This window comes from Poecilia latipinna, unplaced genomic scaffold (assembly GCF_001443285.1).
Source record: "Poecilia latipinna isolate Pla-1442-1.1 unplaced genomic scaffold, P_latipinna-1.0 Scaffold35, whole genome shotgun sequence".
NCBI lineage: Eukaryota > Metazoa > Chordata > Actinopteri > Cyprinodontiformes > Poeciliidae > Poecilia > Poecilia latipinna.
This window is the reverse complement of record NW_015112651.1, coordinates 477,600-494,189: the sequence shown is the minus strand read 5'-3', so window position 1 is coordinate 494,189 and position 16,590 is coordinate 477,600. Positions and strand designations below refer to the sequence as shown.

Sequence of the window (16,590 nt, the reverse complement as noted above, 5' to 3'; positions counted from 1 at the left end):
AAAACAAAAAACTTTCATTTTTTTTGAAGTTAAAAAAAGGTTTGGGGGAAAGGCCCCCCCCCCCCCCCCCCACCCCTTTCACATAACTGCGCAATTATTACAAAATATAGCAGACGATTAAATTATAAATGTCCACAGCAGAATTTCAATAAAAATGAAACGCACAGATGTAAATAAAAAATAGAGAAAAACACAAAATAATCAAACTTCCGTTTACACCTTTGATCATTATAAATGAAACAATCAAACTAATCAAAAAGCTGACTATGGAATTTTGTCAACAGGTTGAATTTGATTTAATATTCTACTTATGATATTTACAGGTTGTCCATGAGGGTTTGTTTTTTTTTGTTTGTTTTTTTTTCAGATATTGCCTGCTCTAACTTTTCTTCAGTATCATCACATGGAAATATTTCACTCAAGGTCCACTGTGGGGAATGGAAAAAAACAAAACATATTAGCACGTTTATTAGGACAATATATCTAAGTGACATATTTAATCACCCAAAAAATCAATTACTCTGAACTGAAGCTGGTACCGGTTCTTCTGAACAGTTTAAATGGCATGCTTACAGCAGTTTTATCACTCTGATAAGGTCTCCTTTAATGGATTGCAGGTTGAATCCCAAAAGTGGGGGCTTTTTTTTTTTTTTTTTTTTTTTTTTTTTTCCTAACCTTTCTCCAAAAAGGCAGGAAAGGACAGGCGGTGAAAAACCTTTGCTTTTGCAAGTGCATATTTGCTGTCGGAGGCCTTTTTAAGCCCCTGCAAAAACTTCTAACCATTTAAGGACCTAGAGAAAGCCTGTAGAAATGCTGCTCAAGACTTATTTTAATAAACAAAATATATGGCTTCTTTGAACCACAGTGTGAAAACGTCTCTCGCAGCTTTATATGTCTCCCTCTTGGACCAATTGTTAACTATGTTAAACTTCTTGGAAATGTCAGCTGTAAGAAAGATTGCTTCTTTTTTTTTTTTCACCCGCCATTGATGCAATTTCTATACTATCTGACGTGTGAAAACTGAGAGGAAGTGGTCTCAGCAGGGACGTTTCAACCACCTACTTGCAGTTTAAGACACAGATACGCTCTGAGTTGCTGATCAGTTTCATCCTGTGTGCTGCTTTGAGTTTCATCAAACGATAAAAAAAAAAAAATGTTGGGAAGTTGAAGTTATTTCTTTAACTGCGAGAAATACATGTATCGTTTTATGCTGGGTGTGTGAATAAAGCTTATATACAAGCAAAGCAAAACAAAACATTTTGAAAGTGCATTCCAGATGTCTGTATTTCTTTTTATAACTGTGGAAAGACCTAGCAGCGAACATAAATTTCCAGCCGATTACATCAGCTCGCCATGTTCCCCGTGGATGCTTTGCAGCTTTTATTTCTCATGAATGTTTGCTTTTTGTTTGTTATTTTTTCTTCTCGGCTCCGTGCACAGCCTTGGTTGTATTGGCTCAGTATCCTGTAGTTCAACAGTGAAGGCCATGTTCTAATGTTTTTTTTTCTCTCTCTCTCTCTACGACCAACATTATGGTTCACAGCGTTGGGAGTTATTCATGGCGTCGTCATTTAACGAGAGCTAATTTATCCGAAGCATTTTTTCACTTCGAAGTTCCCGTGTTTCCGTCCACCCTTTGCCCCCTGCAAAAAAAAAAAAAAATGTTCATGCATACCAAACTGAACTTGAAGTAGATTTACATCACAATCTAACAGTATACTGACAGGAAATGAATACGCTAACGCCTTTTTGTACCATGCTTAAAACAGAAATTCCCCTTTTGCGTTGCAAACTGACCACACATCTCTGCTCTCAAATTGAAAGGAAGGTATTCTTGATCAGGCCACAAAAATATTTATGTGCGGGCTCCACAGCTCACCAGTAAGTTCTTGGTGAAGTCAGAGGTTTGGACAGCTGGACGTCGGGATAATGTGCTAAGACTTCAGGAACTCAAATAATAGAAACACGTTTCAGAGAGATTAATCTCTTTCCACCTCTTAATTTCCTTGAAGAAGCCCAACTTTCTGTTCCTTAATTCCTTCCCCCTGAAAGAGTAAATGTTCACAGGCCTCATTTGTTGATTTTAGAGGAGAGTACACTTCTAATATTTTATTTGGGGCTTAAATTCCCTGTAAAAGAATATTTTTTTTCTTAAATGTAATCCTCTTTGTTCATCTAAAAAAATCAGCTTGAACCCCTGAGCCTTTTCTGCACAACAGGACAAGCATTGTGAGGATATCTTGTTTATTTAGTTCCCTTTGAAATTCAATAATTCCCCTTTTGCTCCCATGAAAGCTTTTGGTTTCATGTTGTGCACAGATTTGTTGGCAAAGAGACACTGGTGTATCTGTCCTGTCTGCAGCAGTTTTACAGTAAATGCTAAAGACATGATTTTCTCAAATCTACACTAATGTGAAAGTGACATAGCTGTGGTCAGAAAGAACTGTGAGGAGCTGTGATCCTCATTGCTTTGCTCTCATTCTGATTGCTGCGGGCAGAAATTACTTCCCCCCCCGCACAGCACGTATTTTGGAACATTTCGCGAGGATGAGTGAAAATCCTTCAAATAAATTCACCTTTGATGATGAAGAAGCATAATATCACACTAATATTTAAAAAAATAAATAAATAAAACTTTGTATTTAACATATTTAAGCACATTTATTTTGTCTGGAAAAAAGTTAAGAAATGAATATCTCTTTTACGAAATCCCTCGTAACGCATTATTTGGGACAATTCCCATAAAATAAATGAAACTGGCACATTACACTTTATCTTAGCAGTCCAAGATTTTAGCAACTTTCTGCTAATAGTGAGTGACTTCCTGCTTTTTCCAGGATATAAATGTGACAAGACCTCTTTGCCGAAAAATTTTGAAAAGTGGGAACTAAGGGAAGTAGAATAATGCTAACACTGAACTGTGAAAATGAAATGATAGACAAAGCAATGCCTGAACGTCACTTTCACCCCGGTTTCTTTGCAGGAATGTCTTGCCTGCAGTGAAACACTCGGACGTGAGCGGCAAGTAATGCTGACTGGACAGCCGTCTCTACGTGTTGCACTGGGGCCACCAGATGTTTGGGTCTGCATCAGTGGCTGTTCCGTTCCAGCACACGGAAGCAAACACACGCTTCGACTTCACTCCAATCAGTAGCCTGCAGACATTTAACGAGCGCTTGTAACAAGCTTACACAACCCTCACATCCTTTTGTTTTACAGGAGAGAAAGTGCTGAGCTCGACTTGACTGATCACACGCTTGTCGGCTTGTAAAGTTAATGAAAACATTAATAAGATTGGCAGGGCTGCCAACTTTGAGGAAAAATATGTGTGGGTGAGCAGCAGCTTTTTTTTTAAATTGCCCCATTATGGGTAAAATGCAAGCTTGCATGCTCCTGTCTTTTCTGCCGGTGACAAGACCCGGGAATGGACCTTTGATCAGGAGGCTCGAGGCTCAAAGTTAAGAGGAGCCAAAGGAATTTTAATTATTATGGGGTATGTTTTCCAAACTTTTACCAAAAGAATCCTCTTTCCCATTTTCATTAGAGCAAAGAGCACAAACATGTGACGAGAGCAACAGGAAACTAGCTGGAAACACAAAGATTGGCAACAAGAAGATTGAACAGTAACATGAATTTACAGATATTTCTGTATAGAAATAAAAAATGATTAATGCATTCAAACTCAGTAAACCATTGTAACTTGTCAGAGCAATGTAAAGCTAAATGACCACAGCTTTACACTGACTTTACTCTGTGAAGTCCAAACACATTAAACATACTCTATTGTAGGGCGAGAAAACCTATATTTCTTGTAATAATCAAACCTTAACAGATTAATTTTTTTCTTTTTAAAGCACAACATAAGCAAGACTTTCACCGAGGCCCAAACCGAGAACACATTATTCTGAACTCATGCCTCCCTAAAATGGAAACACTTCCCTAAGTATTTATGATGACGTAGAGAAGAGCATGACTGGCAGTTATTTTAAAGAGTAGACAACTTTCTTGTTAAAAAGATCTTTCTTAGATGCGTAGCAGTGAATGAGCACTCTTACTTTACCCAAATATCCAGCAACAGAAATCGAGGAAATTCATGAAAATAAATAGGTGAATAGATTAGGTCTCTCATCTTCCACGAGAAAAGACATTCTTGTTTAAAAAAAAAAAAAAGTTCTTTTTTTCCCACAAGACTATCAGGCAAATGGAATCTTGGCTTCAAGAAAAAGGAAAAATCCAAATATGAGTGTAGGCCTAGCAGTCAGGAGGAAGAGCAACAAAGTACCTTCTGTCCTCGCTTGTGAGCTTATAGATTTCTTGTGTAAGAAACTGCATTGTTTCTGTGGGGTTTTAATTGTAAAATACTTACAGGACTTTTTTTTTTAAACCGATTAAACTATCTTTCTTGGTGTCTGAGCCAAATGAATGTCAGAATACCAGTATTTTGTCTTCACTTTCAACGACCACATGTGCAACATTTTAGAGCCGAGGATTTCTCGCAGTGAGAAAAATATTATGGTTTTGTTGGTGCCAGCGTCCTCAGAAAAAACATTTTGGCATTTACTGTAAATTGCTGTAGTGCTCTTCCCAAGTAAAACAAAAACTAATTACATGAGCAAAAGTGAAATTCGTAATTTGAAATTGTATTCGAAGTTGCGACTTTTAAAAAAATATCTGGGCCTCGGTCAAGACTTGACAGCAGGAACACCTACCTTAAAAATCACTGGACATGAAACTGCAAGGAAGCCAGTGGTTTAGCAACTTTAGCCACAAATGTTGGGCCAGTTTACCCATTTAACTCTCCGTTCCTGCATTTGCTGCTTTTGAAACACAGTGAGACAAAGCAGTAGAATACCACACTGGTTTGCAAAGACCAAAAGACAGGAAACATCATTTAGAGTTAATTTCATGTTGCAAAATTCAGTTTGTTTTTTTTTTGTTTTTTGTTGTTGTTGTTGTTCATTTTGTAACAGATGATTTTGAAACACGGCCCCAAGATCGCCGGCGTTTCAACATGCCTACCATGTAATTAACGTCACCTTTTCCTCTGCAACTAACATGTGACTTAGCTCTACTTCACCATTCAGTTGCAAGGCCTGATCATAACGCCTTTAAACTATCACTGACACCAAGGAGCCATAAATACTCGTAGATGACCTTAGGCAGAAAAATAAAAACATTTATAGTGGTGAGAATACATTTTCAACATCAAAATTTGCCTCATACATAGAAACCTCTTTGTACCTGTGGTTATTAATATTTAATGGCCTGTAAGTGCAATATGCATAAGAGGAACTTGTTTTAGCACCCAGTTTAATCATGTTGATAAATGTGTTCATTTTCCATTACAACTATTTCCACTGTAATAGCGGATGACTGTTCACTGACATGCAGAGTCCGTCTGGTCATCTTCTGATCAAACAGGGTTGAAAAGGCAATATTTCAGTGGAAAGTTTTTGAAAAGTAAAAACCGCACAGTAGTTTCAAGGCACTTTTTAATCTTCACAGTATTATAGCAGACACACACGTAACACATGGTGTTTTTTTGTTTTGTTTTTTTTGGGGGGTTTTTTGACCCCACAAGCTAAGCAATGTAATTACCACATTTGGCAACTTGTGCCATTTCAAGCACAGTTAAAACACACATAAATATATTTCAAAGAGATAGTTAAAAAAGCTAAAATATATATATATATATATATATATATATATATTTAACAGAAGCACGGCACACCTTCATGTTAACCGCTCTGAGAGTAAATATATAAATGACTATACAAAGGTAGTTGTTCAAGTCGAAAAGATAGAAGATAACTAAGCTGTACATACATATACCAATATTATAAGACTAACTTTTTCAGAAATTAGTGGAAAAATGTGTGCTAAGGCAACGTGGCTTATTTTTGTAGTTAAAGCAGAACAGCAGTTTCACACTTTCTCGTGACTTCAAGACACAATTTTAACCTTGGGTTGACTTTAAAAATGCACATTAAAAAGGAACTCCAGCATCACCTTAATTGTTTTAGTCAAAAGCTCAGTCTCCTCATACCAGAAGAAAAGAAAAAGCTGGTGTATTCATAAATATAATTTTTCAGTCTGGTGGCTCAAGCAATGTCATAACAGTTACAACAAGCAAAAAACAAAAAACAAAAAACATGACATTTGGGGAGACATTTGTCCCAAAACAGAAGCACGGCACTAACTAAATCGTATGGATTGTGGCCTAAACCCACTAATGGACCTTTTTTCCACAATGGCACTAATTTTTCTGTTTTCCTTTTTCCACATTCAACACCTGACAAATCATGGTTAAGCTTCATGTATACTAGACAATCAAAAAGTAGGCCAAACAACCTTCCTCTCAAGCATTTGGTATGGCAGGATGAGCGAATTTTCACCAGTGCAAACATATGTCTGAGCATTTTTATATTAAAGACAATCCTTCATAAACCATAGAAACACACGGAACACGCAGAACGTTGCGACATAATTAGATGAGCTTTCGTGAGCTAAAACATTAATCTCGTCAACGTCATGAGGTAAAGATGAACAAAAGTAGCAAACATGTATTCGTATACATACCAGCATTCATCTCCAACTGACAAAGGGAAATAGTTTGAGCCAGTACTACCATTCCAGATACTTCCTCCCAACAATTTCCGTGGACTACTTTGTATTTGAATAATGCTTGTCGTTATTATTGAAGGTCTGCACAGTTGGCGCAGTTGGTAGAGCTGTTGCCCTGCAGCAAGAAGGTTCTGGGTTCAATTCCTGGCCCCATTCTATCTGCATGGAGTTTGCATGTTCTCCCTATCAGGTTAATTGGCCTCTCCAAATTGCCCCCAGGTGTGAGTGTGTGTATGCATGGTTGTTTGTCTCTGTGTTCCCCTGCGACAGACTGGTGACCTGTCCAGGGTGACCCTGCCTCTCGCCCGGAACGTTAGCTGGAGATAGGCACCAGCAACCCTCCCAACCCCAACCGAGGGACAAGGGTGTAAAGAAAATGGATGATGGATGGGTTATTGTTGAAGCCAATGTGCGGCACCCGCTCATCTGATTCATTCACACGTTCATACGGCTCACGTAAAAAACATATTTCATTCGTCTTTGAAGTATGAGTACATGTGTAACTTACTGTTAAAAGATTTCAAAGTGCTGTTACTTCAACTCACTTTCATGATTTGAGGTAATCTGGCCGGAGCCGAGCCAGAGGATTCCTCGGCCGACGTTTGGGAGCTGTAGTAGATATCTGAGAGTCTCTGCAGGCCTCTGCTCAAACATTATTATTATTTTTTCATTCATTTGAACCAAGCTGCTGCCGTCTCTAGAAGTCGTCCTCATACTCAGTGTTTGCGTTATTGCTTTCTGGAATCACATACACAGATCTGGATTTCTTCTTCCTGCGATCGCCTCGCTGCTGAGGGTCTTCTTGGCCAGAAAAGGACAAATAAGCAGCGATGCTGTTCCTCACGCCGTAGCTCACCATGTTGTCGCTCTGGCTGTCTGTGCTGACCAGTTGTTTCCTGTTAAACCCGTTGACAAACCCACCCCAACAAAATTCATTTAAAACAATATGTTATGAAAAAAAAAAGTCTACAGTAAATTTATTTTTACATATATTGTTTGAAAATCTAATGCTTCCTTTTTCTTGAACTAGATATATATAACCACAGTTTCCGTTATGTTCGAATCACTAACCCTTTTGCATAAATTTATATTTTTAGAAGATTGCATTTTTTGCACTTTCTCTCATTTCTGAAGTGTATTTGCATTTTGTTCTCGCTACATAATGCAGGTGTTTTTTTGTTGTTTTTTTTACTAGTCTGAGGTCAATTTTGTACAATGTTGTTTAATTTGCGTCTGTAAGTCTTTCATATTGCTAGCATCTTTTTGTCACAAGATTGTGGTATGTTGAAAATGTGTTGCGTAATTTTAGTTCTCTATTTTGTTTTGTACCCCTTTCTTTATTTATCTTATGCACCGCAACTTGTTCCCATTTAAGACATTTTTGATCAGCAACCTTTTCATCCTCGCATAAATAAACTAGATCCATGTGATTTTGACGTCTCTTCTCTACCTGTCTACTCTCTTCCAGTCAAAGTTGTGTCGCATGACGACAGGTGACTGCCCAGGATTTGTTTCTGGCGCCTCAGCTTTTCCCGACAGACAAGGGGTGGTGAGCGTGCAGCACAGCCCATCTGCAGAATCTGTGGAGGGAGACAGAGGGGAAATAAAATAAACCCAATAAAACCAATTTTAGGTTGCATTATTTGCATTCTGTCTTCACACACTCTGTTGCCCAAGCAAATGCCACTCAAACCAAACTGTGAAAGTCTGGGGTTCAATCCTGGGTTCATAGCGATCGCACTCTTTCAACTATCACCACTTTATTTGACAGCTTGCGCATGGCAAGTGACTATCAGTCATGCATAGCTTACTTAATTTCCTGTTTGTTCCAAAAGTGTTCTCTGAGTGCCGGAAGTAGACTTATAATGTTATGATCGATAAGAAAGGTTTCTATTTTGAGGGTACGAATATTATTTTCAGCAACTCAGAGTAAACAAGTCGGTTCATGAGCTTTCAGGGCGTCCACCTACCAGAGTAATGATTGATCATGTCTTCAAGACATTGGAAAGTGAGCTTCGGTGAGATGTAGTACCAGCTGTTGTCCAGTCTGAAGATTCGATAGTGCTTCACTGCCCTGTGCTTCACCGAGAGCGAATACAGACCTGAGGAAATCACACAGTACATTTGTAGATGACCACACATGTGGAAAAGAAAAGTGAGGCAAAGCATCGAGAAAGTACGTTGTGTACTATGTTGATGTTGTTTGACAAGCTGATTGTGTGCTCAGCTGCTCACAACAAAGACACAAAAAATATATAAAGCAGCATTTTAAAGTTTAGGCCTTTTTAAAGGGATTCTTAAGTAAAAAAGTTATCAGCTATTAATGTCCTACTGGTTGTTAATAACTCTATGGGTGTCTTAATAAAAAATACATTTGTCCAGGAGGCTGAACCTACTGGTTAGTACAACAGTGGCCAAAACCAAAGTGCATTTCTATCATCATAAAATAGATCCAATCTCTAAAATAATATGAGCTCAATTTTGCATAAAACCTAATGACCATTTATGTGCTAAACGGATGTGGAGAGCGATGTACCAATAGTGATCTTCCTGTGTGAAACATACTGCAAAATGGAGCAACTACAGAGTTTCCGGTCAGCAAAACAGACAAGTGACAAAATCATAAAATGATGTACGTTTTTTAATAGACATCTTTACTTTTATACAGGCAGTTACTTGGAACGGAAACACCTAACTTGTTCTTTTCTCCGAATATGTTTTTCGTAGGATAACAATTGGTGGATTGCTTACTTCATACCTCCCTGGTTCACGTAAATTATCGTTGGCTTTTGTGAATAACGTTCGTATAAATAGCTATGATCATTTTGAGATTGGAGTTGTTTCAAGATTTCAGAAGTCCACTTTGGTCCTGCAGGTTTCCACATGTTTACGGCACGTTTACAGGATTAAGGCTTTAAAACCCCCCACAGGAGCATGCAGAAGAGATGTAACTGCACACAGCAATTCCTGGCTTTAACGGCAAAGTTCACACCACTGTTTCACCCTACAGCCGTCTCTACTATCTCTAACATTTTGATTTTTAATTTCAGTCACACTGAGAATGTTGACTCAAGTAAATGCAGAAATAGCAAAGCCAGGGACTTATATTTGTCTTTGCAGCAAGTTTAGCGAAGGAACTACTTACAAAACTGTTTCATTGTCTATCCGTTTTTTTTTTTTTTTTTGTTGGTATCATTATTTTAGTTTGTTCCTTCTTTAGTGTTTCAACTTTGAGAGAAATGAAGTTCCTGAAGCTCGTCAGTGAGTGACGAAATATATTTGCACAAGAAAATATTGAAATAAATATTTTACTAACTGTACCAGGACCAAATATGGCAATGCAAAGCAGCAACTGAGCTACACAAAAACAACAAGACATGGCGAGCATGGAGCTGGCTGTTGCGATGCCTAACATGCTTGAGGTCAAGGGTTAGGATAGGTCGGTAAGAGCTTTGTTCTAAAAATAGCTGAAGTGGGATCCGTTGTACAATGGAACAAAACCCCATCTCGGTCCTGCTGCAGTGGGGAGCTGCCTCCCCGTTGAACTGACATGTAGTAGGAAACAAATAAGCACTAGGGTCTCAGGTCATGCCACCCTGGGCGGTAAGCCACGCTGCCTGTGTCAAACACCAGTGTTGGTTGCGTAGCTGCGTGTGTTCCTACCTCTCTCGCTGGTGCTTTCTCGCACCAGAAACGATCCCACTCTATTTCCAGGTAGAAGAAGCAGCTCTTCGGCTTTCTGCCTTCCCACCCCCTCAAACAGCCACCTGACAACACAGTAAACATGATCAGCAACACAAAAATGTTTCCAGAACTGACATTGTAGGGAAGTAGACTTATATGGACATGTGGTGATAAGAAAGACTAAGAGCTTTTGTTATTTATTCTTATTTTATTTTTAAGTATGCGCTGTGATAGTCAGCTTTAGAAAAGAACATGAAGTTCCACTCACCCGTGGTAAACTCTCACCACATGGCTGTTGGGTATATAGTTCTCCTTCCCTGTATCAATAGAGCGAACTCTCCACCAATAAGCTTCCCTGGGTTAGGAAGAAAAGAGGAATTAATAGCTGACCTTTCTAAGAGCTTCTCCATAATGAGTTCTTGCACAATAAATTGACTCCTTCTTTTTGACTATTTCCCCATGATCATTTTAAATGTGTTGAGAATTTAAACAAAAATCTTACTGTGCAATGACTCTGAGTTTCTCCCCCATTTTGTAAATGGGCTCGCTGATTTCCAAAGAGGGGTAATCGTCGATCACAACTACTATGTCATCATCAGAACCTGACGACAAAAGCGGACATTATAAATACTGACTTTGCACAGGCCTCACATCTAAAAAGCTTCTCCACTTCCGGATGTTTGCTTACTTTCATTTGAATATGAATTGTTATTCTGTTCAGAAGGTAATTAACTAATGAAATAATGCTGCATATTTTTAGAGATGGCTGTGGATGTTTTGATAAAAAAAACAACAACAAAAAGAGGCGGATCATTTCAATTTCCTTTATAAATACTGAATTTAAAATTGAAATACAAGTTGTTGCTTTTCAGTTAGATTAAAATCTAGATTTTCTTTTTACGCTTAAGATGATGAAAATGAAAAATCACCAACAAAGAGAAACAAGGACGATTTTTTTTTTGCTCAAAATCTTTCTAGACGGACAGCTGATTCTGTGAATTCAACGTTGAACTCACCCAGACCCTAACTGACCAGTGATGTCATAGGATGAAGCCTTTGTTTTACCAGTGTAAGGTGTCAAAATGGGAGCAGAAAAAAGTTATTTCTCTTTGTGACTTATGCTTTGATTTTTTTTTAACAATAAAAATATTAAATTTACAACTGACCACAGTATTTTAAAAAACAAATTTCAAATTACTACTTGTGTTTTGTTTTGTTTTTTCTCACTTTTGGTCACTGAGGGGACGCTTCAGTTGTCAAAACATGTGCAGACCAGCATTTTGCACTGTTTCATTTTAATTTTTAATAGCAAAACTATATAACTGATAGCAGCACATAAAGATTTAACCTTTTTTTTTTTTTTTCAAATAAAGTAACTTTGCAAATACACTTCTAAGTTTTGAATTTTTTCGGGGTGACCTTACCCTTCTGAGCACTGTCAGGGTTGTCAGTGTTGACCTTGCTGCTGTCACTAGCGCCTCGCATCATGTTCCCCATCCTCCAGGGGGACCAGACTCCAGCCTGAAGTCAACAGACAGACATGCAATAATGTCTTCATATGCAGCTCCTTAAAGTCTCCCCAGTCTCAAGCACTTAAAGTTCTGCATCTCACTGCGAGCTGACCAATGAGCTATCTCATCTCTCAACTGTCTCAGTTCAGAATGGGGAAGCTGAGGTTAGATGCTATCGGCCAGAATTTTCCATTGCAGCTTCCAGCTTGGTGTAGTCAACTGATAGAGGCAGATTGAAGTGTCATTTTACGTAAACCCAACCATTCAAACTGCTAACTTTACATGGTCTGTGTAGCACCCAGGAAGAAGGACTGAAAATCTATCTGTATATGTAAATCAGACCTTGTATATTTGACCCAAAGCTACTTTACACAACGTTCCTTTATCTGGTATGAAGAAGTAACAATCTGTACATAAACCAAGTAGCAGATATGAAAAGTATTCAACATACCCATAGAATTAGTAGTTCATTGCAGGTGCTTCAAATGAGGTGACAAAAGTCATCTTTAAAACAGGGCCACGGTTGGCAGCCGCTGCAGAGTCTCGACCTAGAGCTGTTTCATGTTAGCAAGACTTTACCAGAATGACATGTAGAGTGCGGTGACAGCCCTGCATCATACTGCAAACGTACTTCCTGTAAAGAAATGAGGAAGAGAGAAGGCAAATGTGTTTTGTGAAGACGCACCAAAAAAAAAAACTCGAGAGTTGAGTTCACAGCAGTCGCCCTGTTTAGCCTAAGTGGAAAAACCACCTGAAGTGGGTTTAACATGTTCTAGCTTTTAGGTTTTAGCTAATCACAAATTAGGAAGAAAAGACAAATTTGTTGAACTGAATCAAAATGTATCAAGTTGTATACATTTGCATAGGTAAAGTATAAACAGACTAACTGTAATTGGGTCATTGTTAATGCATTGGACAGAAATGATCTCTGGCACTTTGAGTTGACAAAGAAGAAGACACTTAACTTCAATCTTGATGCTGTGAAGAGGATTGTAATTTTTCTCCGTCAACTGTTGTACGACATTATTTATTGCGCCATCAGCTCATGGGGCTTCAGACCAATCCAACTTCATCAAATAAAGACAAGGAGAACTGCTCTCTCAAATAAAAAAACTTACACTTACTGCCCCCCTTACTTGGACACGTTATGCTACTGCTGGGATCGACTACTCTTACATTCAGAGCTACCTAACGTCTTTCTGGCATACATTCAACAAGATATTGCAAATCTCTTATAAATATTTTGACATAGAATCGTTAGGAGTCAGGTAAAAAATAGCTTATTACCAGTACACAGACACTATTCATTATCTATTCAAGTTACCAATGACGTTGTGTGAGATGATGTACATTAAGCCCATACATCAAGTTAGTACCAGAATCAAGACGAGGTCTGACGCCATTTCCTGTTTTAATTGGTTGCAACCGGAGTGTCCAAATGGACTTGTAATGACAGTCAAAGTAAAATAAGTAACCGGCTTACAACGATTCAAGTGTTTGAAAATCAAAACTTAGAATATCTTGGAGAAGTATTCATGTCTTGTTCAGGTTTCTTCACTTTCATTCAGGCTTTTTTTCATAGAAAAACACAAAGTAGTGAGAGAAAAAAAAGCTTAAATAGATTAACAGCCTCTAAAAGTTTTCTTTTTCCCGGGATGTTTCTGTGTGTAAAATCAAGTACGAACAGCTTCCCTGTCATTGGTAAAGGAAACAATACACCATCATGAAACCTTCTCATCTTTGAAGACAAACATATCTCGCGACCTTAACACACCTCCTTTGAAATGCAGCGCTGACACATTCATGAAGAAAAATGAAAAATGACTAATTGTTTGAAAGAAGATAGACTTATCATTTTGTGGTGGTTTTGTTGCCCAAAACACTGAGTTAGCAGTTCCTTTGGTCGGCCTTCTGGTGAGCTAATTCAGTCGTGTGTATTTTTGTGTGTGTACGTCTGGGGAAGAGGCAGAAAGAGAATCAACTCTGGGAACAAAATATTCCCAAGACATACTTGACAGAGCCGTGCATCACATTATTCATAAACTAAACAGGTTTACATGTTCTGCGACAGAAACCGTCGCTGTGGTTTGGCTGCTGGTGGCCAGTTTCAAATGCCAAGACTGACTCTGTCAGGAAGGAAGTTGTCAGTAGGTTCAGATTAAAAATAAATTCATAGTCAACATGTAGCTTCTATGGTACTACATAAGTTTCCTGTGGCTAATTTTAAAAAAATAACTCATATGAGATGTACGTACTTCATTACTTGTACAGTATCATACATTCAGACATGGAAATTTTAGTCCAAAAGGATACCTTGAAATATCAATTTTCTTTAATTAATCCATGTTTTACCTACAAAAACATTAATAGATTGTGAAATGAAGAGCAGCTCAGGTGTTTCATGACTTAAAGCCAAATCTCAGTTTTTAAATTTGTCTTTTTTTAATCCACCTTTCAGCTTTCATAGTTGACTAAAACTCTGACAAAATCTGACTGGCTGAAGAAGTTCCTTCTTGTTTAAGATTGCTATAAGTGCTTTAGTCAGGTTTTGTTGGGGAAAAGTTTTACATTGTAGGTTTTTATCACAAAGTTTGTAAAAGGCGTACATATTCTTTAAAGGATAGTTCAATGCAGTGGAACCCTGTACAACTGTGACAGAATTAACTAACAGTTTCAAATTGCACTTCACTGTTTTTAATTTTTATTTATTTATTTATTTATTTATTTATTTATTTATTTTCATTATTTTCAACCAAGATATAGTAATATCCATGTGACATTTAATCAGTCACAAGAGGGCGCACAACTTTCAAAAGGATACTTCCCTGAGGTCATTCTTTTCACAAGTGTTTTTTTGGCATGCCGCTGAGTTATTAGGACGGATGAGTTCATATGAATATGTTTTATAATTTTTGCTTTGATAAGCTCTAATCCTGCAAATGATTGCTGGAAAAAAGTGATTGTAATAATGAAGCACAATTTTGTTTTTGTTTTGTTTTTTGTTTTTTTTAACTAGGACGTTTTGGCTTCAAGATGAACAGAATTGGCTTTTGGCCTGCTGGTTAAAACATTCAACACACGCTGCAGTTTTCTTTTAAATCAACAGATGTCGCTAGAGTGGAAATCTGCCTCAAGTGGTAGTAGAAGAAGAGTTGTAGCGGAAGCAGATTTCTAACACAAGCTAAACATTGTTGTTAGGCAATTTTGTTAGGAAATTTGCCTTATGCCAGTAGTTTCTAAGTGTATGTATCCTAATGTACAAAAGGGACACCAAAGGAGGGTTATGGTCCCTGTGGCTGTTAAGCCAATATGCAAAAATATGTGGTGGGATAAAAGCTACGACGAAACGTCCTCTGTTATTAGCATCACTGACTATGCTATGTTGGCTTGACAACATCAAAACGAGAAAATTAAAGGTTAAAAAAAAAGGATGCACATGCACCTTTCAAATTACTTTGAATAACCTTCAAACGCAGTGTTAAATAAAATACAGCAACTCAATGAACATTTTATTTCCTGGACTGTGAAGTTCTGGTTATTTTCTTTTTTTCCAGTCATTCTCTGACTCCTGTCCCTGGCACTGCCAAGGCTGTTTTAATGAGTCACCAGTAGACATAACACAGGTAACCCATTCGCCCAAATGCATTAACCTCCTGCTCAGTAAATTCTTCACAGAGGGATATTTGAAACATATTCCACAGGTGTTTCTACAATTAAAGTGGATGCTTATCCACCATAATAGTCTCTATAAAAATGTTTGCCTTGAACTTTATTGAGTAAATTTTTATTCGCCAAACTGTGACGCACAAACCTAATTGCGCAGTTAATGAAAAGGAAGACTTTTAAACGTGCACACATTATTAACTATAACTGTTACAAGTCAAAACAATGTATTAGTGGGTGCTGTGGTGGTGCAGGGGCAAAGCACGACTCACGTATTGAGGCCCTAGTCCTCATGGCTGTGGTTGCAGGTTCGATTCCCGGCCTGGCAACATTTGCTGCATGTCTTCCCCTCTTTCCTGTCAAACTACTTTCAAATACAGGCCACTAGAGCCAACAAAACATTTAAAAACACAATGTATTAGCAGTTTATATGTCTTTTATTGCTATTGGGGTACAAAAAGTAACACATTTTTATTCTGAACCTCTCCATTAAAATCTCCCCGGCAGGTGTTTGGAAGAGTTACGACTGTCTGTAAAGCCGATATTATGCTGCCAAGGCCTTTCCTCACACAGGTGCTTTGAAAGAGCGGGAGAGTGATTAATGGCCGAACTGGTATGGCGTAGAAATGAAGATAGGAACCTCCACTTTGAAGATGATGAATGATTTGCTAGCATTGTTCCTGGCAACTGAGTCTTAATGTGTTTTCTTGTAAAAGACGCAGTGTCTGCTTGACTGTGGTTGACACTGGCTGCTTGCCAGAGGCTACTGTGGCACAATCTAGATGTGTCTGAACATTTCTAGAAGAGCTTTCCACACCCTCTGTCTAAAATTGCTAAATTACTGACTGGAAGGAATTCTCATCATAATTTCCCCCTTTGGTCTAAATAAAGACGTTCATATGACTTTGCTCTGTCTGTTAGGATTGGAACCAAGAAGTGAGAGTTGTTGCACTGGAGATCTTTGTTTCTCTTTTGCACAAAAACAAAAAAAAAAGAAAAAAAAGAAAGGACAAAACACGTGAAGTTAAACTTTAAGTGTTTGTTATCCCTCAGTAATAAGCAGTATCTGAATTTAGAAGCCCAGCTGACCCCACTGGACTTAAAACCA

General features: G+C 38.1%; 1 protein-coding gene and 1 long non-coding RNA gene across 4 annotated transcripts; one reads left to right on the top strand and one right to left on the bottom strand.

The window, feature by feature from the left end:
- Positions 1-5,557: 5,557 nt before the first annotated feature.
- On the top strand, positions 5,558-7,304 carry LOC106954027 (uncharacterized). The gene is made up of 2 exons (XR_001426290.1): positions 5,558-6,703; positions 7,029-7,304. It is a non-coding gene; the product is annotated as an uncharacterized LOC106954027 (long non-coding RNA).
- On the bottom strand, positions 7,141-12,420 carry sla1a (Src like adaptor 1a). Of its 3 annotated transcripts, XM_015043205.1 has the most exons (8): positions 12,271-12,420; positions 11,733-11,829; positions 10,811-10,910; positions 10,577-10,663; positions 10,288-10,391; positions 8,595-8,726; positions 8,075-8,204; positions 7,141-7,520 (listed from the first exon to the last, which is right to left on the bottom strand). In XM_015043205.1, exons 2-8 carry the CDS (start codon positions 11,803-11,805, stop codon positions 7,322-7,324), a joined length of 825 nt encoding a protein of 274 aa, XP_014898691.1. In that variant the 5' UTR covers positions 11,806-11,829; positions 12,271-12,420; the 3' UTR covers positions 7,141-7,321. The 3 variants fall into 3 exon arrangements, with proteins under 3 accessions (XP_014898691.1, XP_014898699.1, XP_014898706.1); XM_015043213.1 differs by lacking the exon at positions 12,271-12,420 and having other exon boundaries at positions 11,733-12,229; XM_015043220.1 differs by lacking the exon at positions 12,271-12,420 and having other exon boundaries at positions 11,325-12,225.
- Between the last annotated feature and the right edge of the window lie 4,170 nt (positions 12,421-16,590).

Bases quoted from the DNA above. Each gene is read 5' to 3' on its own strand.
- sla1a (XM_015043205.1), bottom strand. From the start codon at position 11,805: ATGGGGAACATGATGCGAGGCGCTAGTGACAGCAGCAAGGTCAACACT. The intron at 10,664-10,810 runs GTAAGATTTTTG...TTCCTAACCCAG, and splicing joins AAACTCAGAGTCATTGCACA to GGAAGCTTATTGGTGGAGAG. The intron at 10,392-10,576 runs GTGAGTGGAACT...CTGTGTTGTCAG, and splicing joins GTGGTGAGAGTTTACCACGG to GTGGCTGTTTGAGGGGGTGG.